Source organism: Pseudonaja textilis, chromosome 18 (genome assembly GCF_049901715.1).
Source record: "Pseudonaja textilis isolate UNSWEBS1 chromosome 18, rPseTex1.2, whole genome shotgun sequence".
In the NCBI taxonomy this organism is placed as follows: Eukaryota; Metazoa; Chordata; class Lepidosauria; order Squamata; family Elapidae; genus Pseudonaja; species Pseudonaja textilis.
In genome coordinates, this window is record NC_142007.1 from 3,295,471 (window position 1) to 3,317,052 (window position 21,582).

At 45.7% G+C, this 21,582-nt stretch overlaps 2 protein-coding genes across 2 annotated transcripts; both read left to right on the forward strand.

Annotated features, from left to right (window-relative positions):
- Positions 1–12,377: 12,377 nt before the first annotated feature.
- ANKRD65 (ankyrin repeat domain 65) lies at positions 12,378–14,752 on the forward strand. Its single transcript, XM_026715691.2, has 3 exons — positions 12,378–12,613; positions 12,981–13,530; positions 14,247–14,752. Exons 1-3 carry the CDS (start codon positions 12,420–12,422, stop codon positions 14,697–14,699), a joined length of 1,197 nt encoding a protein of 398 aa, XP_026571476.2. The 5' UTR covers positions 12,378–12,419; the 3' UTR covers positions 14,700–14,752.
- Positions 14,753–16,554: 1,802 nt separating this feature from the next.
- MRPL20 (mitochondrial ribosomal protein L20) lies at positions 16,555–20,388 on the forward strand. Its single transcript, XM_026715692.2, has 4 exons — positions 16,555–16,817; positions 18,823–18,933; positions 19,616–19,693; positions 20,144–20,388. The coding sequence occupies exons 1-4, from the start codon at positions 16,731–16,733 to the stop codon at positions 20,315–20,317; spliced, it is 450 nt and encodes a 149-aa protein (XP_026571477.2). The 5' UTR covers positions 16,555–16,730; the 3' UTR covers positions 20,318–20,388.
- Positions 20,389–21,582: the final 1,194 nt, after the last annotated feature.

Sequence of the window (21,582 nt, forward strand, 5' to 3'; positions counted from 1 at the left end):
CAGCACTCCTCAAGTCTCCTCGGCAGGCTGCGCTGGATTCATCCCCTGATTATCTGGGCAGAGTTGGGTCCTTCAACTTTTCCCTTCTCCACCCCACCCCCCCACAGCCTTCTCTTTTGTGACGTCCGGAGGCAGGAACGCTCCCTGCCTGAGCTGGTGGCTCTTTCCCCTCTTCCTAGGCGCTCCAATCGTGGTGTGGTGTGTTGCCGTTTGGAGGCAGCTGCACCAAAATCTCTCCTGCAGGCACCCAATCCTTAGCTGTTGCCGCTGCCTCTTCTTCTCCCCACCCCTTTGAGCCGCTCACTACGTACTGTTTCCATCCAGCCAGGCCCACTGCTGATCTTTTTCCTCGGTCTGCTCCTGCTCTTGTGATTCCTCTTGATGGGGAGGGGAAGGGAAATGGGGCCAGCAGGCTGAGGAAGGGTGGCAAGGAGAGGACAGCGGAAGAGGGGAGGAAAAAAAGGAGATTCAAGAGAAGGGACGAGAAAGCGGGTGGGTGGACGTATTATATCGTGCGTAGTGGAGTTGCAAAAAAGCGCAAGAGTTTTGGCTCAGGACAGGGATGAGGTTGGAGAGAATGTTAGGCTTTAAATTAGATCATGTACCAGAATGTTTTCTGTTAGGAATCATGACAAACGAAAATACAATAAGGATGAGCTATATTTGATTATACATATTACTACTGCAGCAAGGATAGCATTTGCCCAGAACTGGAAGGAGGCAGATATACCGAGTGAAGACAAAGTAATAAACAAAATTTTACTATGAGCTGAAATGGATAAGCTAACCTTAGAGATGAAAGTGTTTATTGGGGGGGCTATGGGGAAATTCCTTTTTTCTTCTCCAAAATTTTATTGATTACATATTAAAATATTGGATACAGTGTGACTGTCCAAGAAAAAATCCTTGTGTGTCCAATCACACTTGGCCAATAAAGAATTCTGTTCTATTCTTCATTCTTCTATTATTCTATTCTATTCCTATTTTATTCTATTCTATTCTTCATTCTTCTTTTCTATTCTTTTCTATTCTCGTCTTTCGCCTTCATCTCACATCTCGAAGTTTTTCCTCCTCTGTATCAGCCCAGGTTGCAAAGCTGATAACTGGCGAGGGAAGGAGATCGAGAAAGGCAAGCGTGTAAAAATAAAAGAAAGTGCCAGAAGTCATCTTAAAAATAGACACTTCAGCTGGCAGCGTCAAGTGTTCCCCCCCAGAGTTGTGCGAGGAGAACGATAAAATACAGTTCTCTGGCAGAAAATTAGGAGAGGCGGTAAATGATTCCCCGGGCACTTCGGAGGAAGGAAGTAGCTTGAGCACTCGCAAAATTGCATTTTGGTGAGTGTGAATATGTCTAACCTCGATCCCGAGGAAGCATGCCCAAGGGATTAAGATCAACGTATTTATCAAAAGAAATGTCACCCCATATCAGAGGAAGGCAGTGAATGAGTTTTGGGGATAGATAGAATAGAATAGAATTCTTTATTGGCCTTGTGTGACACATAAGGAATTCATTTTGGTGCAAATGCTCTCAGCGCACATGAAAGAAAAGCTACATTCATCAAGAGTCAAGGATCATCAGGTACAACACTTAATAATAGTCATAGGGGGACAGTAAGCCATCAAATCATACTAGAAAACAGTCAATAAAAATTGTAAGGATACGAGCAACAAAGCTGAAGGGATTATTTGTTTAGCAGAGTGATGGCGTCCGGGAAAAAAACGGTCCTTGTGTCTAGTTGTTCTGGTGTGCAGGGCTCTAGAGCGTCGTTTTGAGGGTAGGAGTTGATAAACAAAACGGTGGCTGGATTGGGCGCCTATCTAAACTGTGGCTAGAGGAACCGCAGTCCTCTGCTTTTAAGGACTGCAGACAACACGCGTGGTTCATGATTAGCATTAAAGTCAGATTCAGCTGCCAACTAGGTTAATTTTTAAACATAAAATAGTAGTGGGAAAGTATTACCTTCCCCCCGGGAGCCAAAAAATATGGGGAATTGCAGCTTTTAAATTCCCCCCTTTCCTCTGATGAATATTTAAACCTATTTGCAGCCCTCTTTCCAGCTTTGAAATAATTTATTCTTTTCCTTTCTTCAGACATAGCCCCCTCATCTTAGCTGCCAAAGAAAAGTTGCACGGCTGATTTTTAGCCGCAGCCATTACGCTTAAAATAGCCTGGAATAATTGCATAAAATCCATATGGCGTCCAGGATGCAAACAATCACGATGGAATTGCACAAAACGTTCTCAAGAAATACGTAGAGGGTTTTTGGGGTTTTTTTGCCTCAGTATTGCTCTTTCTTTCGCCCTTCTCCTTCCCAACACTCACCGCTTCCAGGACTTAAAGCAGTAGAATAATATGGCTGGAAGGGACCTTGCAGGTCTTCTAGTCCACCCCCTCACCCCACCCCGATCAAAAGCACCGACATCAGAAGTGGTATTCAGCAGGTTCTGACCAGTTCTGGTGAATTGGTAGCGGAAATTTTGAGTAGTTTAGAGAACCAGCAAATCCCACCTCTGACTGGCTCCGCCAACCCCATATCTCTTCTCTGCCTCCCATTGAGTCCCAGCTGATCGGCTGGGTCTTCTTTGGTTGCCCTGCACAGGAGAACGGAGCTGGAAAGCAGGTTCTTTTGTTGCCCTGCACAGGAGAACAGAGCTGGAAAGTAGGTTAGTGGGGTGGGGATGGGGATTTCGCAGTATCCTTCCCCTGCTATGCCCGCCAAGCCACACCACACCCACCAAGCCATGCCCACAGAACCGGTAGTAAAAATCCCATCATTGACCCACATCTTCTGGAGGTGAACTATTCCACTGATGAATTGTTCTAACTGTCAGAAAATGTCTCCTTAATTCCACGTTGAAACTCTCCGCTATTAATTTCCACCCCATTTCTTTTTGTCCTGCCCCCAAGTGCTTTGGAGAGCAGGCTGACCCCCTCATTGCTGTGACAGCCCCTCAAATACTGAAAGACTGCTAATATATCATCATTAATCAGTGGTGGTATTCAGCCGGTTCACACCGACAACTTTGGGCTGCCGGGTTGATTATCTAGGCATTTAAGGAATGTCTTGTTTTCCCCGACTATGTTTTTCTGGCAGCTAAAAAGACTAAAGGCGTATCTTTTTAGTTGACACAAAGAAGACCCAGCAGGCGGAGAATACATGGGGTTGGCAGGGCCAGTCAGAGGTGGTATTTGCCGGTTCTCCAAACTACTCACCATTTCTGCTACTGATTCTCCAGAACTGGTGAGAACCTGCTGAAGACCACCTCTGCTCGGAAGGGACCTTGCAGGTCTTAATATTGGGTTTTTATTTTGGTTTTGGATTTTTTTTTGTAAGCTGCCCAGAATCACTGAGACCGACTGAGTGGGCAACCATATATATTTCCTAAATCAATCCATCAATAATAAATAATGAACCCAACAAGGAAGGCAACGCTGCCTCCCACCTCGCCTGGGGTGTTGAATAACCAACCTTATTTTAGCTTTTATGTGACACCAAACCAGACTGTTTTCTCAGTGGGAATTTGACCACCCACTCCAAAAAAAACCCCCCAAAATCATTAGTCAATCCACCGAAACCCTTTCTCCTGGCTTTTTAAATTAATTCATTATTTTTTTAATTTACATATTTTTTTTGTTTTTCCTTTGGGGATCTTCTCGACTGTCGCTTCCACACCTTCTGAGATCCTATAATCATCGGGGAAAAGCTGTCCGTGGGCGAATGTGATTTCGAGCAGGGCAGAAATTAAGAAACTGTTTGGAAATCAGATGGGGGGGGGGTGGGGAGGGCGGGAAGGTGGAGGGAAGGGAGGCAGAGGTGGAGGGGTTTTTTTGGGGGGGGGGGAAGGGGGGAGGCTCCGCTCCAGATTTGAGCGTGGAGACATCTGTAATGAGTCTGCAGATAAGGGAGACGAGTGGGATTTGAACACAATTAAGGAAGGACCATTGCTAGTTGCCAAGTCAACGAGAACCTTCCTCATTCTCTGCATTTTTTTGCACCCACACAAGCAAATCCAATATTTGTCCAGTACACCAAGACTGTCACATGTCCGCCTTATTTCCCTTTGTTTATGCCTCAGCACATCTCTAACAACAAAGGCCTGTGGTAAAGAGTAGGGGATACACTTTTGTTTGCTCCAGGTCAGCGTTTCTTACATTTCTATTCAGCTCTGAAGCTTTGAAATGTTTGGGGTTGAAAAAAAGAGAGAGAGAGAAATCCCAAGCTTCCCCAAATTGGGAGAAAACAGGTGACAAAGTCGACTTTGTCTACTCTAATGTATGTGTCCTCCCCATCTGCTTGCAGCCCTCCCGAGCCAAAAATGTCTTAAACAACACAAATTGAAGATGGTTTCCCCAGTGGAAAGAAAAAGTTAGAGCTCTGGGCGCTTTGACCCTTCCCTGAACGGCTGATGGTTACTAGGAGTAGAGTTTATTGCATTGATGCGTCTTCCTTGGTCTGAAGGAAGCCAAGGGAACAGGAATTTGGTCTAGCTATGTAGTTAAAGAAAGTCAGTCCCAGTCAAAGGAAGGAAAGAAGGAAGGAAGGAAGGAAGGAAGGAAGGAAGGAAGGAAGGAAGGAAGGAAGGAAGGAAGGAAGGAAGGAAGGAAGGAAGGAGGGAGGGAGGGAGGGAGGAGGGAGGGAGGGAGGGAGGGAGGAAGGAAGGAAGGAAGGAAGGAGGGAGGGAGGAAGGAAGGAAGGAAGGAGGAAGGAAGGAAGGAAAGAAAGAAGGAGGAAGGAAGGAAGGAAGGAAGGAAGGAAGGAAGGGTGGATCGATGGATCAATAGATGGATGGATCGATCAATCTCTTAATCTTTCTGACTATTCCTTTTTAGGCATTCCCAGATATTTGCTTGGAACTTTTGCCATTCTATTTCTCTTTACCCGCAATTTTATCCTAGTCCGTTCCAGTTCATCTAAAAATAGCAATAGCCCTTAGACTTATATACCGCTTTAAAGCCCTCTCTAAGCGGTTTACAGAGTCAGCCTCTTGTCGCCCAACAATCTGGCTCCTCATTTTACCCACCTCGGAAGGACGGAAAGACCAATCAACCTTGAGCCTGGTGAGATTCAAACTGCCAAATTGCAGGCATCCGGCAGTCAGCAGAAATAGCCTGTAGTACTGCACTCTGACCACTGCGCCACCATGGCTCATAAGCTATAATATAATTCCCCAAAGCAGTATTTAATACCTGATTTTTTTTCATCCATCTTTTAGCCTTGTAAATTATTTAGTGAACAGTCCCCTCTTCTGCATTCACACTATATTTTTCATTCACACTATATTTCTTCTGCTGCATCTTCTGGCGGTTTTTTTTGGTTTTGCAGCTTCCTGGTTACCCCTGGCTGTTCCTGAAAAAACTGATGGTAGCCATTTCCTGATCTTGTCCCTTCCTTGTTTTGGTTGGGAAGACGCCAGGAACCCAGATAAGCCTCAACGATACCAGATAATTCATGTTTGCTCCCAACAACTTTGCTGTGCGCAGCTTCTCTTATAAAACATTGTGTTCCCAGCTGCAGCTAATGAAGGGAATCAGGGCTCTTTCCTCCCCTGTAAGCCACACAACCCACGTTGCTCCCTTCTCCGTTCCTCCCTGCATGCCCTAGGATGAAGCGGAGGTGGGCCTGGGTCTTCCTCCGAATTCCCTCTGCCTTGCTCTACCTCTCCCCTGCTCTGCCCAGCTGGACTTTGCCCTTCCCCAGTTTCTTCCACAGCCAACGGAGCCACACCCCCACTCCCTGTCAGCTGCTCAGCCTCCCCCTCGGAATCAGATTCTGACAGGGGCATGACAAGGAGGCTCTGTGGCAGAACAAAGTTGACCTTCTCTTTTATAAGTCCTTCATTGTAGAGAAATGCTACTATCTCTCTCTCCTTTAAAATAATATTAATAATAATAATAATGAGAAGAAGAAGAAGGAGAAGGAGAAGGAGAAGGAGAAGGAGAAGGAGAAGAAGAAGAAGAAGAAGAAGAAGAAGAAGAAGAAGAAGAAGAAGAAGAAGAAGAAGACGATGAAGAAGAAGAAGAAGAAGAAGAAGAAGAAGAAGAAGAAGAAGAAGATTATTATTTAGTTTAAGACACATTTCCAGTGGGTGTTAAAAACAATGGTGGGATCAGAAGAACAAAACCCGGCAATTAAGTCCTTCAGCGTCTTTTACCATCTGTGTTACCTTTGTTTCATTCACAAAGCAGGAGCGTGACTCAGTGGCCTCTTCCAACACAACAGAAGCCATGGAAACCAGCAGGGTAGGGATGGCGGTGTCATTGTTTCCCTATCTCTGCAAGGATTTCATTTTTGGAGTTGGGTCTGAAGCTTTTTCCTCCTTGGGGACAGTTAGCCGAAGAGGTCCCCCACAACCTGGCTTCCGAAGGGTAGCCAGAACTGGATGTCCACCAGGGGTGGTATTCAAAGTTTCTTACTACCAATTCTGTGGACGTGGCTTGGTGGGCATGATGTGCTTGGTGGTCATGGCAGGAGAAGGTTACTGCAAAATCCCCGTTCCCTCCCCACCCCACTAACCTGCTTTCCAGCTCCGTTCTCCTGTGCAGGACAACCCAAGGAGACCCAGCCGATCAGCTGGGACTCAAGGAGGCAGAGAAGAGATGGGGTTGGCGGGGCCAGTCAGAGGTGGTATTGGCCAGTTCTCTGAAATACTCAAAATTTCCACTACTGGTTCTCCAGAACTGGTCAGAACTACCACCTCTGGTGTCCACCCCTGACTACCCAAATAGCAGTTGCGGAAGCTGCAACTTGTTGAACAGTGATTGTAGAAGTGTCTACCCAAAGAGCAAGAAATGGACTCTAAAACTCCCAAGAACTTGTGTTTTAGTCAGGTCCCACCCATCTCACCTTAGCAGCTACCCTTACAGAAATGGGCAAGATTTTGAAGAAACCATTTCTGATTATATTAAAGAGAGTTGGAGACCAGTAGCCTCCTGAGACGAGGATGTTCCTCTGGAGAACATTATGATTCCAGAATTGGAAGATCCAGAAGGGCCAACCTGATCTTCCTCCTCTGAACATCTACCTCCAACCTCCAGACTGCATTTGAATGTCTACTTGGTAGACAGGTCCTACTCTGAAACCCAGCTCCATGAGGCTGGTAGAGTAACAACAACCTACACCATAAAGCAGAGGTCCCCGAACTTGGCAACTTTAAGACTTGTGGACTTCAACTCCCAGAAATGCTGGAGATTCCTGGGAGTTGAAGTCCACAAGCCTTAAAGTTGCCCAAGTTTGGAGACCTCTGCCATAAAGCATCTTTCTCTGTGCAAAAATGGCCCATTTGCCATAGCAACAGCTCTTCAGTTGAGTCCCACCCTAGACAAAGAGCTAACCAGAGCTTTGTATCTGCAGCTTCTTCCGTAAGGAATACCTAGATCCATGAATGGATGGAAAGCAAAGCATTTATCTGCCTTGGAGAAGAGATAGTCTTTCCTTTTGATGCCCAAGTTGCTCTCTCTTCCGGCCTCTCCTGATTTGGGGGCTCAGCAAAAGGTGGACAGAGATTTTTTTTTTTTTTAGCAAGCCGAAGTAATCAGCAAGTGCTAATTAAGTTAGCAGTGCTAACCCAGGAGCTTTAGTGTGATGGACTGGCTGGCTGGAAACAATCACTTAATTGGCGCAGATAGCACTCTTCTTTGGCATTTTATCGCTCTTGGGAATTCAACAATCCCCATTTTATTCTTGCCCGCCCCCACGGAAGCTATATATAAATGTTCAAAGGAAGGACCATGCGAGGGTGGATTGTAACACGCTTCCCTGGACACCCGCATCCTTCTTGAGATGCCAGAGATCTTTCCGTGGTCGCAAACTGCGACGGTGCCTTCTCTCTCTTTCCTTCTTGCTTACAGCACCATCTTGTGTTCATCGGATTTTAAGAAAAACCTCCTAATTGTAGCACACCCAAAGCTGCTTTTATTTTTCCCCCAAAAAAAGCCAACTGGAGTTCCTTTGTTCTTGTTTTTTTTCCCCTTGAAGACGTTTCGCTTCTCATTTGAGCAGCTTCTTCAGTTCTGGCGGAATGGTGGGAAAGTCAGAACTGAAGAAGCTCCTTGGATGAGAAGTGAAATGTCTTCAAGAAAAAAAAAACCCCAAGAATGTCCGGTTGCCTTTTTGAAAAAAAACACCTTTGGGACAACCATGATCTGAATGATTAAGAATCTCCATAGATGTTTAGTTGTTGTACAGTGTCTCTCCTTTCCTTCTGCCTGATGGATCAGTGCTGGCTGGGCACTTCTGAAATAAAACCAACAAGGGGATTATTCAGAATGTGAAAATGGGTCCAGAGAACTGGAAATAAACAGTGGCGGGATGTTTTTTCCCTACGTAATAGGGTTGACATCCATTCCCTTCTTCCCAGCACAAAATTGACCCACAACTTCACCATCTGATCCCCCTAGAGTGGAGTAGAAAATAGCAAAAAAAAATCCTGCACGCTTCTCCTTTTGCCTCCAGTTTTGGTTACTTCCCAGAGTAGAGGAGGCAAATATAATAAACGACAATGTAAAAACAGGGCATAAGATACGGCAGCTTTGGGTCCATAAATTTAATGGTTTCCCTCTGCTTTGTGTAACTGGCTGGTGAAGAAAGATTTGGACTGCTAATGTGAGCCGTGACACCTGGTTCTTGAGCACAAAGTCTTGGGCTGGGGAGAGGAAGCACCGCAACGATAAATTACATGAGCCGGGAAGTCCGTAATACAAGACTTTAGTGGTTTCTTGCAAGCTGACATAAAACCCATCACTTTATGAGTGGAATGTGGCCTAACAGGTGTGCCTGTTCATTTATTTTATGCCTGTCGAGAAGCTGCCCGATTTTAGGTGGATGTTAGCCCTGCCTGCGAGGTCATCTCGACAAGAAACACAACAATGCTTTGTTCTAGTATTTTCCCACGTCATTATAGTTGTGCTTTTAAAGTTGTAGCATCAGCAGGCTTGTGTATTGGGTTCGTCTGTGTGTCAGGCTTTGGCAGCCGTTTCTGTTTTGAATTTGGTGCTAGCCTTGTGCTTTGTTAGAATGTTTTTTTTCTTCATCCTGATTGTTTGGGAGTTCTTGGTCTGTGTTTATTGGTCTTGGAGTTTGCTGTGTTCTGCTTGATTGGTGTTTCTAATATCTTCTGTCTGTCTACAAAACACTACAAAACAGACAGAATACCCGAACAAAGCTGAATACCATATATATAGATATAGATGGATAGATAGATAAATAGATAGATAGAGATATAGAGATAGAGATAGATATTTATTCACTTATTTACATTGTTTATGTAATATCCTAGTATGATTTATATTGATCTCTTATTTAGTATCCAGGACTATCACCAAGTGTTGTAGCTAATGTTTTACGACGAAGGTATTTTTACAATGATTATGATCTATCACGATTGTTGTATGTGCAGCGAGAGCTTATGCACGGGAAAAAAATCCATTGTGTGTCTAATCTCACTTGGCCAATAAAGAATATTAATTCTAATTCTAATATTTCTGCGCTCCTTTTAATCCCTGGAAAAGAGGAAGGGTCCTTTCCAAAGACTCTTCCCATCCCTCCTCTCCTAAGGGCTGCGATATTTTGTACATGCCGGTTGCCCCAGTCTGCCTCTCCTCCTTCTGTCCCCCAAGGTCATTCCTGCAGACCATTACAGTGGCTTAGCAGTTCTGGTGCCCGTGGTGATTAATTCCTGGACATCTGTGCAACCTTTACCTCTCAGGCCCGTGTAAAGAGCTTGGGTTCAGGGAACCGTTTGCATCCTTTTAAAAAATTCATGGTGTCATTTACAAGCAGGCAGATAATGATTCAGAATGCCGAAGTGTCAAAGGCCAGCTGGCGAGACCCACCGCAGAGAAGCCAAGTTTAATGATCGGTTTTTACTCTGCTCGAAATAAATTTCCAGACCCGGCTCTGGGCACCAAGTATAATCGTATTTATTTATGTTTAAAAATTCATGAGCATTCGGCACAGGCTCTTTTCTTTGGGTCGTGTTGTTTTTAACAAGTAACATTCATTTAATGTTTTTTTTTTTTTCTAAAGGAATTCCAGGCTTGAGTAACAAAAGAAAACAGAGCGTTAAGTAACAGGAGTAACCTCAGAAAGGAGACGTGTCGGAGCATGCCAGATTCCAGAAAATTGCCCACTTGTCTTGTGGTTTTTCTTCCCCTGTGGTGCTTCCAAGGTTAACTGTCCCTTTGCCGCTAAGCTACCCAGTTCAGGGTGGCTTTTTTCTTTTCTTTTCCAGAAGCCTCCAGGGCAACCAGCAGCCTGGCCCTGAGTCCAACTGGGATGCTCCCGAAGGAGCCTTCCATTCTTCTTCCCCTTCCCCTTAAAACGGTGAAGGATGGGCGAGGATTTGGTTCAACTTATATTTTAAAGGTTTTGTTTTGTTTTTAAAGAATCCAGCGATGCAGACCTTTCTGTCTGGATTTGCTGAGGATTTGTAAACACTGGATCTGATTTTCCAAAACATTACCTGATGGAGAACTTCACACCCTTCTGCAAATCCTAAACAGTGGGATTTCATCTGGGAGGCAGGGCATCTTGGCCTACACCCCCACATCTCTCTTCCTCCTCTTCCTCTCTTCTCCTCCTCTTCTTCTTCTTCTTCTTCCTCCTCTTCTTCTCTTCCTTCTCCTCTTCTTCTCCTCCTTCTTCTTCTTCTTCTTCTTCTTCTTCTTCTTCTTCTTCTTCTTCTTCTTCTTCTTCTTCTTCTTCTTCTTCTCCTCCTCCTCCTCCTTCTTTCCTTCTTCTTCTTCTTCTTCTTCTTCTTCTTCTTCTTCTTCTTCTTCTTCTTCTTCTTCTTCTTCTTCTTCTTCTTCTTCTTCTTCTCCTTCTCTTCTTCTTCTCTTCTCCTTCTCCTTCTCCTCCTCCCTCTCCTATTTCTCCTCTTCCTCCTCCTCCTTTCTTCCTCCTCCTCCTCTCCTCTTCCTCCTCCTCCTCCTCTCTTCCTCCTCCTCCTCTGCATCTTTTGATCTTCCCCTCTTTTTGTATATGCCTCCCACCCACCCCCATCACTACAACATTATTTTCCTAGCTGCCTTCCCAAACCTAAAAGTCCATGCCTGTGTTGGACTACAAAGCCCCATGTTCCTCAGACATCAGGCTGCTTCAAACCCATACAGGCTTCAAAAGCGTTTCCGTCAGGGTGTCTACCGCCTGTGTGTGTACACACAAAAGAGAGACAAACTGCCCAGGTGACATCCAATCACCGATACGTAGGCACGTCTCCTTCCCTCCTTAGGTCTGTACTTAGTTATTAAGTAAACAGCTCTTTGCACATTCAAGCATAGATTGGCAAGGAGCGATCTGCCGGACGCAGCTCCCTTCCTGGACTGACTGGAATATATCTGGAGCAAATATTGTCAGAATATTTGTTTAGGTCTGATCCTTCTGGCCTTTCTCTCCGTTCCCTTTCTTGGCAGAGCTGCTTTGGAAATTCTGCTTTGTGCATACCAAGAGTAGCTCCACCACCCCGCACTCACCTCTCAGGGAGTAAAATAACATCTGGAGAACAGATAGCCAAGCTTTGCAGCAGCCCCTGAAAAGGAGCACCTCAAAAGGTGTGAACCCACCTTTCCTACTCACCCTTCGGAAAGCAGCGTTGTGCGGCGATCCAAAGTCGACAGCGGAGGAGAAAAATGACCGGTAAGTAAATCAAAATGTCCCAACCTGCTTTGTATGCTTTTAGAAGGAAGCCCCAAAACTCAAGTTTGGATAAGATCAAGGATGGTCCTACCTTGGCAGTGGTAAGACTCGTGGACTTCAACTCCCAGAATTCCCCAGCCAGCTAGGCTTTTTTTTTACTATCATGCCAAGGTTGAACAACAGTGGTGGGATTCAAATTTCTTTTTACCACAGGTTCTATGGGCGTGGCTTAGTGGGCGTGGCAGGGGAAGGATATACTGCAAAATCCCCCTTCCCTCCCCACCCCCCTAACGTGCTTTCCAGCTCCGTTCTCCTGGGCAGGGCAACCCAAGGAGACCCAGCCGATCAGCTGGGACTCAATGGGAGGCAGAGAAGAGATGGGGTTGGCGGGGCCAGTCAGAGGCGGGATTGGCCGGTTCTCCCAATGACTCAAAATTTCCACTACCGGTTCTCCAAAACCGGTCAGAACCGTCCGAAGACCACCTCTGTTCAAAAGTCACCTTTTCTCTGAGGGAACGTAGCTGGAAAAAAAGGGTGAGGGGCTGAAATTCACGCGGATGGGAGTTAGACGAGAAGTAGGCGGAGCTTTCCCAAAGTGGGCGGGGTCTTCCCCTTTTCGAAACCTTCCTTTCTTCCCATCTTTCTCTCTCGATCTCAATTTTTTTTTTATTGTTTTGGGTTTTTTTTGCCGGCGCGCAGACTCTAACGTTGATCTGGGGTTTTTTTTTCCCCCTCATCCTTCCTTCAACCGCAGCGAAAACCCAGGCTGAGCTGGTGAGAAAATGGATGGTGTTGGCCGAAACCCACGTTGAAGGACTCCAAAAAGAGGATGGCTTGGAACCTGTCACAAAGGGCACCGATAATGGTTTCTTCCCGACAGCCAAGACACCCGGGTGGAGGGAGCTCCATCGGGCAGCCAGGAGTGGAGACCTGAGGCTGGTAAAAGACCTGTTGAAGCGAGGGGCATCTACGAACAGCAGGTAAGGCTTGGGGGCACCGGTGGAAATTTCCGGCTTTTGCTTTGGTTTCGTCTGCTTTTAAAAAAAATCATGATTGCATTTATAGCCTTCTTTTTTTCCTCTTGGAAACCCCAACTAATAGGGTAGGAGTTGAAACAGTTTATGTCTGGGATGTGTGAGGGGTCTGTAGATATTTTCCCAACCCTCTTTTTGACTCGTGGCAGGATACAGGTCCTCCATGGGAGGCAGGTTGGTAGCAATTGCTATTTTCTGCAATTTACTACCAGCCTGCCTTCCATCGAGGGCCTGTGTACTGCACTTCCCAGCATCCCTTGCTTTCCATCCAAGGCTTTCTTATCTTTTTTTAAAAAAATTAAACCCTTTTTAGAGACAAAAACGGCTGGACTCCCCTGCATGTCGCTTCCTTGCACAGTTACCTCCCCTTGGTGAAGTTCCTCATCCAGCGTGGAGCAATGATCCACACCGACAACAGGGCCGGTTACACACCTCTCCACCATGCTGCCTGGAGTGGCCATACCCAGGTCGCGGATCTCCTCTTGGCTCGGGGGGCGCTGGCAATGGGCACCACCCAAGGGGGCCTTACCCCGTTTCACTGTGCGGCCGCCAACGGCCACACCCTGATGATGCAGTTGCTTCTACGGCACGGGGCCGATCCCAACGCTGGCGACTGTAACCAGTGGACTTCCTTGCACTGGGCCACAGCTGGCCGCCAGCTTCATATAGTGAATGGGCTGATTTCCCAAGGGGCCAACCCCAATCTCCAAGGCAACGGAGGCATCGCACCTTTACACATAGCTGCCGAGATGGGGAGAGCCGGAACGATACGTCTCTTGCTGGCCAAAGGAGCCGACGTGGATCTCCAAGACGACCACGGAAGGACGGCACTCTCGATCGCGTCCAGAAACAGCCATCATGAGGTGGTCTTACTTTTTTAGATCAGGCTATACTAAGATCAGTGTTATCATCCATCGTGATAATTAATATTAGTATAATGAAGCTGTGAAGGGGCTGTTTTTTAAAAAACAATCGGTTCTGTGGGCGTGGCTTAGTTGGTGGGCGTGGCTTGGTGGTCATGTTATTGGCTGGGCGTAGCCAACTCAATATCACTCACATCGAGGCACAGATCTCCTCTCCTCCTCTCATGACTGTGGGGATGCTGGAACAGTTGTTAAGTGTGAAAAATGGTCATAAGTCCATTTTTCAGTGCCATTGTAACTTTGACTGGTCACTCCACACAAGCAAAGTACCAGCAAAGGAGGGGAAAAAACTCCAGAGAGGTTCCTGAGACAGGAAGTCTAGTCCTGCCAAGAATGTAATAAGGGTTAGCAGAGAGGCAGCTTCTGTAAGCAACCCCAGAATGTTTCCTTCCTGCCTTCCTTACAGGATTAGCCCAGTCATTTCTTCTAACAACCGGTTCTCCGAACTGTTTAGAATGTTAACAACCAGTTCTAGAGAATAGGTGCGAACTGGTAAAATCCCATCCCTGCTCTGGAGTACAGACCTATCTGCCATGGTGCAATCGGCAAACCAGACACAGCTTTGCCACAAAACCTGAGCTGTCTGAGTCTTCCATTGGGGTGTTTGTGTGACTTCTGTTGCTTTCTCGAGCTTTTCCTATCTCTCCCCCCTTCAGATTGTGAAGCTGTTGCTCCAGAACCAAGCGGATGGGAACTTAGCAGATTCCCGCGGCTGCACCCCGCTCCACAAGGCCGCGGCTGCCGGGAGCCTGCCGTCTGTCTATCTTTTGCTCCAAGGAAGCTCCCCTGCCAGCGTTACTCGGAGAGATGGCCTCCTGCTTACGCCACTTCACCACGCGGTCCTCTGCGGTCACGCCGACGTCGCCGGCTGTCTCTTGGCGCACGGCGCGGACGTGAACGCAGCTGGGTGGCTGGGCAAAACCGCTCTGCATTTGGCGGCAGAGATGAAATCCATTCCCCTGATGGAACTTTTGATAGCAAATGGTGCAGACCTTAGCCAGAAGACTTGGTGGAAGGAGACCGCTGAAGACCTGGCATTGGTGAAGAAGCCGGAAACCAGAATTTTCTCTAGCTGTGCTCTCCCTGGGTGCCAGCAAATGTGTAGGTAGTCTTTGACTTACGACCGTCATTGAAGTTCTGTGGCTCAGTAAAACGGCAGTTGAAGTCATCCTGGTCCTATTTTGCGACTGTGATAAAAATCAGCCATTCAGATATTCAGACCGGAGACCTGTGAACAATATATAAGAGCTTTATTATGAAGCTTTCGCAAAAGGGAATTCTGCCCTTGGGCAGAAGACCTGGTTCTCAGGAAGGCTGGGGTTTATATACAGGTCCAAATATGCATTCTCTGCCCCTTTCCTGGGTTCACAATCTATCCAACTACGTATCCTCCTCTGCAACACCCCTGTTATTATTGTAGCGTAACATCTTTTTCCTTGTCCTGTTTTTCTCTTAACACTACCCAAAATCTTATCTCTTGGAAACCCCCATTCTCATGGCTTCTTCTTCCTGTTTTGAACATCTGGGTTTTTTTAAAAAACCCAATAGATCATTAACCAATTCTGTTTAGATCAGGATGATCCGTAATCTTTTCACGTATAATTATTGCCAAAAATATGAACATTTCCACGTTCTAGCCAAAAAGTTGACATTTCTACAGCACATAGTTTGATAGTTATATAACAATCCAGTATTATTCCAATAATCATTGCATAGTTCAGACATCGGATAGATATGGCGTTACTTAGGTTCCTCAATTTCACAGGTATAATCCTTAATATGTAATTCTTACACATCACCGTGACTTTTCCTTGCCACAGCCGCTCAGTGGATCGCTGCACTTGATAAGTGAGGAACCCAGTTGTTAAGTGAATCAGGCTTCCCCTTATCTTCATTAAGATTTAGATGAGGGAATAGAAGGGGAACTTACCAGATTTGCAGATGATACAAAGCTGGCAGGAAGAGCTAACACCCCCCAAAATAAGCTTAAGATCCAGGTGGATCTTGACAGACTTGAGCACTGCGCCATATCTAACAAGATGAATTTCAGTGTAGAAAAAAGTAAAGTCTTGCAATTAAGGGAGGAAAAACCAAAAGTACACATATAGATTGGGTAAAACCAGGCTCAATAGCAGGAACTGGGAGAGGGATCCTGGAGTCTTAGTGGACAACCAGCTAAATAGGAGCCATCTGTGTGCAGCAGCAGCCAAAAAAGCCAACGCAATCCTAAATTGCATTAACAGAGGGATACAATCAAGATTGAGGTACTAATACCACTCTATAAAGCCTGAGTAAGGCCACATCTAGAGCCCTGCATCCAGTTTTGGTCACCACACTATGAAAAACATGTTGAGACTCTAGAAAAAGTGCAGAGAAGAGCAACTAGGAGGATTAAGGGGACTGGAGGTTAAAACATATGAAGAATGGAATTGCAGGAACTGGGCTTGGCCAGTGAAGAGAAGGACCAGGGGAGATAGGAGAGCATCTTCCAATATTTGAGGGCTGCCCCAGAGAGGAGGAAGGGGTCAGGCTATTCTTCAAAGCACCCAAAGGCCAGACAAGGAATAATAATGGATGGAAACTGATCAGTGAGAGATTCAACCTGGAAATAAGGAGAAACTTTCTGACAGGGAGAGCAATCAACCCATCAGAACCGCAACTGCCTTTGCTCCGCGTTCGGCCTTTCCTCTTGCCTTCTTTGAGGGGCGACTCCCATTGAAACGGACGGGGGAAATAGACGGGACGACGACCGCACGAAGGCGGGTCTCCCGTGCAAAGAAGCAACAACCGCTCTCTTATCTCCCCCCACACCCCGACCCCAAGTCCCCGCATCTGAGCACGGCGGCGTCGCTTCGATCTTCCTCTTCCCCCCGCCCCTCCTCTCCACTCAAATGGCGAGTTTCTCTTCCCCCACCCACCCAACCGCACCAGCGCCGGAAATGCAGGGCTGCGATCGGTGCGCTCATTCCCCTTTGCGCCCGAGCACTGTTTTTTTTTTTTTGGCAGCAATTTGCAAGCCGAGTCTCGGCGGGGAAAGGACGGGAATTGCACCGCGTGGCTCGGTCACCTCCAGCTCGGCGACCCCCCCCCACCCACCCCGTTCCGCCGCTTCTTTTGCAAAGCAACCAAGCTCGCTGGCAATGGTTTTCCTCACTTGGTCGCTTTGGCTCCGCAGCCCGGTGACCGACCGATTCTGGCGCAAGCAACAGATCCTCAAGCATGCCCTGGTAAGGCGACAGGGTCTCCAACCCCCTTCCCCACCCCTAGCCTTCCTTCCTGTCCCCCCCTTCCCTCCTTTTAGGCTCCCGAGCGGGTCAGTGACTTGGATGTTTTGAGAGCCGGGGATGGGAGACCACGAGGAAAGGACGTTGCTAGAGGTTAAAGAAACGTCCTGGGAGAAGGCAAGGGCAGCCCGCTTCCGTGTTGTTGCCCACAACGCAACATGAACATCAGAAGTTGACCTCCCCTGAAGGGCATCGTTACTTAACAACTGCTGGAAATTTACTCCTGGTAGATGGTAGAATTATTTTATTGGCCCAGTGTGATTGGATACACAAGGAATTTGCCTCGTGCAAGTGCTCTCACAGTGTACATAAAAAAGATACATTCATCAAGAGTCAAGAATCATCAGGTACAACACTTAATAATAGTCATAGGTTTACATACTCAGATTATATAGTAAATAGAACATAGTCATAGGGTACAATAAGCAATCAAATCATACTAGGAAACAGTCAGTATAAATCGTAAGGGTGCGACAAAGTTATAGTCATACAGTCACAAGTGGGAGGGGAGAGGTGATAAGGAGCGATGAGAAGATTCATAGTAATAGTAGTGCAGAGTTTGTAATAGTTGGACAGTGTTGAGGGAATTAGTTGTTTAACCAGAGTGATGGCATTTGGGGAAAAAACTGTCCTTGTGTTTAGTTGTTCTGGTGTGCAGTGCTCCGTAGCGTCATTTTGAGGGTAGGAGTTGTAGTACAGCTCTTGTACAGCCCACCAACTAGAAGTCAATGGCTGGCAACCTGGAGGCTTTCAAGAAGAGACTGCACTGTGTTTGTCCGAAATGGTGTAGTAGGGTCTCCTGCTTGGCCGGGGGGTGTTGGTCCCTTCCAACTCTGGTTAGTCTGTTTGTCTGACCTTGCTGGCGTCCGGAACAGAGATGGCAAGACACCATCAACAAAGGCATGCAAGCTGAGGGCCTGCGCCCCGGAGATGCAGCTGACCATTCAAAGAATAGAATAAAAATTAGAATTATCAGAATTAGAATTATTAGAAATAGAAATAATAGAATAGAATTCTTTATTGGCCAAGTGTGATTGGACACACAAGGAATTTGACTTGGTGCAAATGCTCTCAGTGTCCATAAAAGAAAAGATACACTCATCAAGAATCATAAGATACAACACTTAGGGATAGTCCTAGGTTACTAATAAGCAATCAGTTCATACATAGGTTACTAATACGCAATCGAACATACTAGGAAAATAAATAAAACAATATAAATTGTAAAGATACAAGCAACACGGTTATAGTCATGTGGGAAGAGATAGGTAATAGGAAGGATAAGAAGAATAATAGTAATAAGTGGTGTTCAATGATCCGAAAAGCAGACCTTGTATCTGCGGGAATATGGTAGGAACAGGAGGAGGAGGAGGAGGAGAGGAGAAAGAGGAAGGAGAAGAAGGAAAGGAGAGGAAGGAAGAAAAAGAGAAGAGGAGAAGAAGGAGGGAGGAGGAGGAAGGAAAAGAGGAGGAGGAGGAAGGAGAAGAAAGGAGAGTACAGCTATTGTACTTGTTGCTCCTAGTACTAATAGGATGGCTCTTAGTACTGCATTCGGCTTACTCTGTTATTGCTGATTATTCTTGGTCTTGCAAACTAAGTCATTTGCTTTCACAGAGCGGGTGCTTTGCTTAAATTCCCCCACCAGGTGTTTAGAACTACAGCTCCCAGCATTCCCTATTTTCAGCAGCCCGATCTGTTGAATGGGACGTCTTACTACATATGCCCATCTTAGATGGTGCCAGTGCACGATGGGTGGGCTGAAGGGGCAGGGTAACAATTTCGGGTTTGGTACAATGATGCCAATTTCCAGTTGTGCAATGTATAATGTCTTAACACACCAAGCCACCTTCAAGGATGGGCTTTTGTGAGTTGGGAGTTTCTTGTAACAAGAAAGACTCGAAATATTTTTGTTTGCCATCTTTCGTGTCGTTCTTTCCTTTCTCTCCAGCATTTTCGTGGACGGAAGAACCGCTGCTATAGCTTGGCATACCGAGCTGTTCGGAGGGCCTTTGTGTATGCCACCAAGGCCAGGTATCTCAAAAAGAGAGATATGAGGACGGTAAGGAAGAGCCAAAGACATTTGAGATATTTATAAAATATTGTGCATCCTGAAGTGCCAATCTTTTGCTGGGTTTCTGCCTTGTATAATTGCTGGGTGCTCATTTAAGAAAATGTGCTTTATTTATTTACTAGAGCAGGACAGCAAAGTTGAATAACCAACAGAGAAAAGCAAGCAACAATGCAATTACAACAGTATTAAATTGTACCCTTAAATGCTTCTTGTACGGTCAAGCACTAGTCAAGGCTAAAAACAGGCATTACAAACTTTTAGATGAGATGTGAAATATCCCTTATTAAAAGTAAAGGTTCCCCTCGCACATATGTGCTAGACGTTTCGGGCTCTAGCGGGGCGGTGCTCATCTCCATCACAAAGCTGAACAGCGCTGTCCGAAAATGTCTCCATGGACATGTGGCCAGCATGACTGAACACCGAAGGCACACAGAACGCTGTTACCTTCCCACCAAAGGGGTCCCTATTTTTCTACTTGCATTTTTACATACTTTCGCACTGCTAGCTGGCAGAAGCCGGGACAAGTAACAGGAGCTTCCTCAGTTACATGGTGTTAAGGAGCCGAACTGCTGACCTTTCTGATCTGCTAGGGGTGGCCTGCAGCTATGAAAACGTCTTAACTCCTATGTTCTTTCCCAAAATCTTACGAATATTGCACTTTTTCTTTCAGCTTTGGGAAACTAGGATTGAAGCGGCATCACTGGAGCATGGTGTGAAGTACCATAATTTCATAAGTGGCCTTTATAAGGTAATTGGCTTATTTATTTTTTTTCTATTTTAAATTTCCAGGTGCTTTTCAACATTGTATTCTTCCAGATAGCCTATAAGCGATGAAATGACACCAATTTATCATTACTGTTGTTAGTATCGCTTTACTTTATCCTTTTAAATTTATATTTTGAATGTTTTATTATACTTTAAGGTGATTTTTTTTTTGCCTCATTGATGGCCATAGGGCTGTGGTTCATCACTGTAGGCATGAGTGACTTTAAATCTATTTTTTTAAAAAATGGGGAAGGATTGCAGCAGGCTGTCAAAGTTTACAGATGGTTTTCTTTTTTTTGTACAAAGTTTACATCTGATTTTTTTGAGCTTTCTTGAGCTTTTCATGGTTGGATAAGATGAAAGTACAAGAAATGCACATCCAGAATCAGACCAACTCGTATCTCTTTTGTCTTTATTTCTTCTCACATCGCAGTGTCAAGTGGAACTGAACCGGAAATCATTAGCCGATCTAGCCATCTATGAACCAAAGACATTCAAATCTTTAGCTGCTTTAGCCAAAAGAAGAGGGGATGAAGGACTCCTTGTAGCCCAGGGAGAAGGAAAGGAACCTGAAGGAATATTTTCCCGCCTGTTGAAACATCAGTGAAGGGGTTGCGCTCCCAATGAGCTCTGCTCAAATTAAAAAGAGACATTTTTAAAATAAAAATATTGATTTTTTTTCTCTCTCTCTCTTTCCCTCCTTGAGCCAAAGCAATGATTTCTGAAAGTGATCCAGTTTGATCTGTGGCTTGTGGCTATTCAACTTGGGGCATATATCCAGGTATGTCCCATCTGCATTAGGTTGTTGGGTAAAATCTAGCTCAGAGACTTCATTTTTTCTAGGTTTTTTTATTCAATGAGACAACGGAAACAAAACGAAGGGGAAAGAATATATATACATAAAATGAACTTTGCAGCAGAGCAAAGGGTGACATGAAAAGGTGTAGTAGATTAACATTTCTCTGAAGCCAAGTCCTCGCATTAAAAAATTCAGAGTAACCATACCAGGACGAATTACACCTTGTAAAGATCGCTTGGAGGTGGGAGACACTTCCAATGTAATCTATTGGATCTCCTGCATGTATATTTGCCTTCATTTTCAGGTGAAGGGTTAGTTTTAACCAGGTTGGGCACATGGTGACTTGGGGACAACCCCCCTCCCCAGTGAATTCACTGATCAGGCCCTGTGCCATCACAACCAGTGCAAGGACCACATAAGGAAATTCACTTTTGATTATGAGCACAACACTTTGTAACGTTTTTATATGCCAGTAATAATAGGAAATGCTACAATAGATCATGAGACCCCTGGATGATTGGGTTCATTCCTGGGAAAGGGGAAGGAGGACTACAATCCCCATAGCTCTGAGCCAGCACGGGAATTATCATCAGAGTGTGTGTCTGTGTGTGCGTGTTTAATAACTACCAGCATAGATTTAATTCTGCCATTTTGGCAGCAAATCAATGGAAGCTGGGAATTCAGAACTTTGGGTTATACCATTAGAAGGGTTGGGGGAGCTGATGGAGAAGTTTTCCCCCTCTTCAAAGGTTAAAAATTACTAAAGATTACCAAAAAGCCTTCCCTTGCCGTGTTACTTCTTCCCTTACGGATATTTGCCGAAACGAAAAGCCGCCAATTCTCCGGAACGGATACACCCCGTCGACGTCCCCCCCGCATTTTGAAGTGGTAGAACCCAACGTTTCCCGATAAGTTAAAAGAAGCTGCGCGCGCGTTGCATGCTGGGAAGGTTCGATTGTGACGCTTCGCCTCTCCAACCCCCGTTCCTCCCCCGGTCCCCCCTCCTTCGTGCGAAACTTCCGCCGAGAAAAGAAAAATTGAAAATTTCCTGCGTTGCGTCACGCGAGGAATGT

Bases quoted from the DNA above. Each gene is read 5' to 3' on its own strand.
- ANKRD65 (XM_026715691.2), top strand. From the start codon at position 12,420: ATGGTGTTGGCCGAAACCCACGTTGAAGGACTCCAAAAAGAGGATGGC. The intron at 12,614-12,980 runs GTAAGGCTTGGG...AACCCTTTTTAG, and splicing joins GGGGCATCTACGAACAGCAG to AGACAAAAACGGCTGGACTC. The intron at 13,531-14,246 runs GTGGTCTTACTT...TCCCCCCTTCAG, and splicing joins CCAGAAACAGCCATCATGAG to ATTGTGAAGCTGTTGCTCCA.
- MRPL20 (XM_026715692.2), top strand. From the start codon at position 16,731: ATGGTTTTCCTCACTTGGTCGCTTTGGCTCCGCAGCCCGGTGACCGAC. The intron at 16,818-18,822 runs GTAAGGCGACAG...CTTTCTCTCCAG, and splicing joins AGATCCTCAAGCATGCCCTG to CATTTTCGTGGACGGAAGAA. The intron at 19,694-20,143 runs GTAATTGGCTTA...CTCACATCGCAG, and splicing joins TCATAAGTGGCCTTTATAAG to TGTCAAGTGGAACTGAACCG.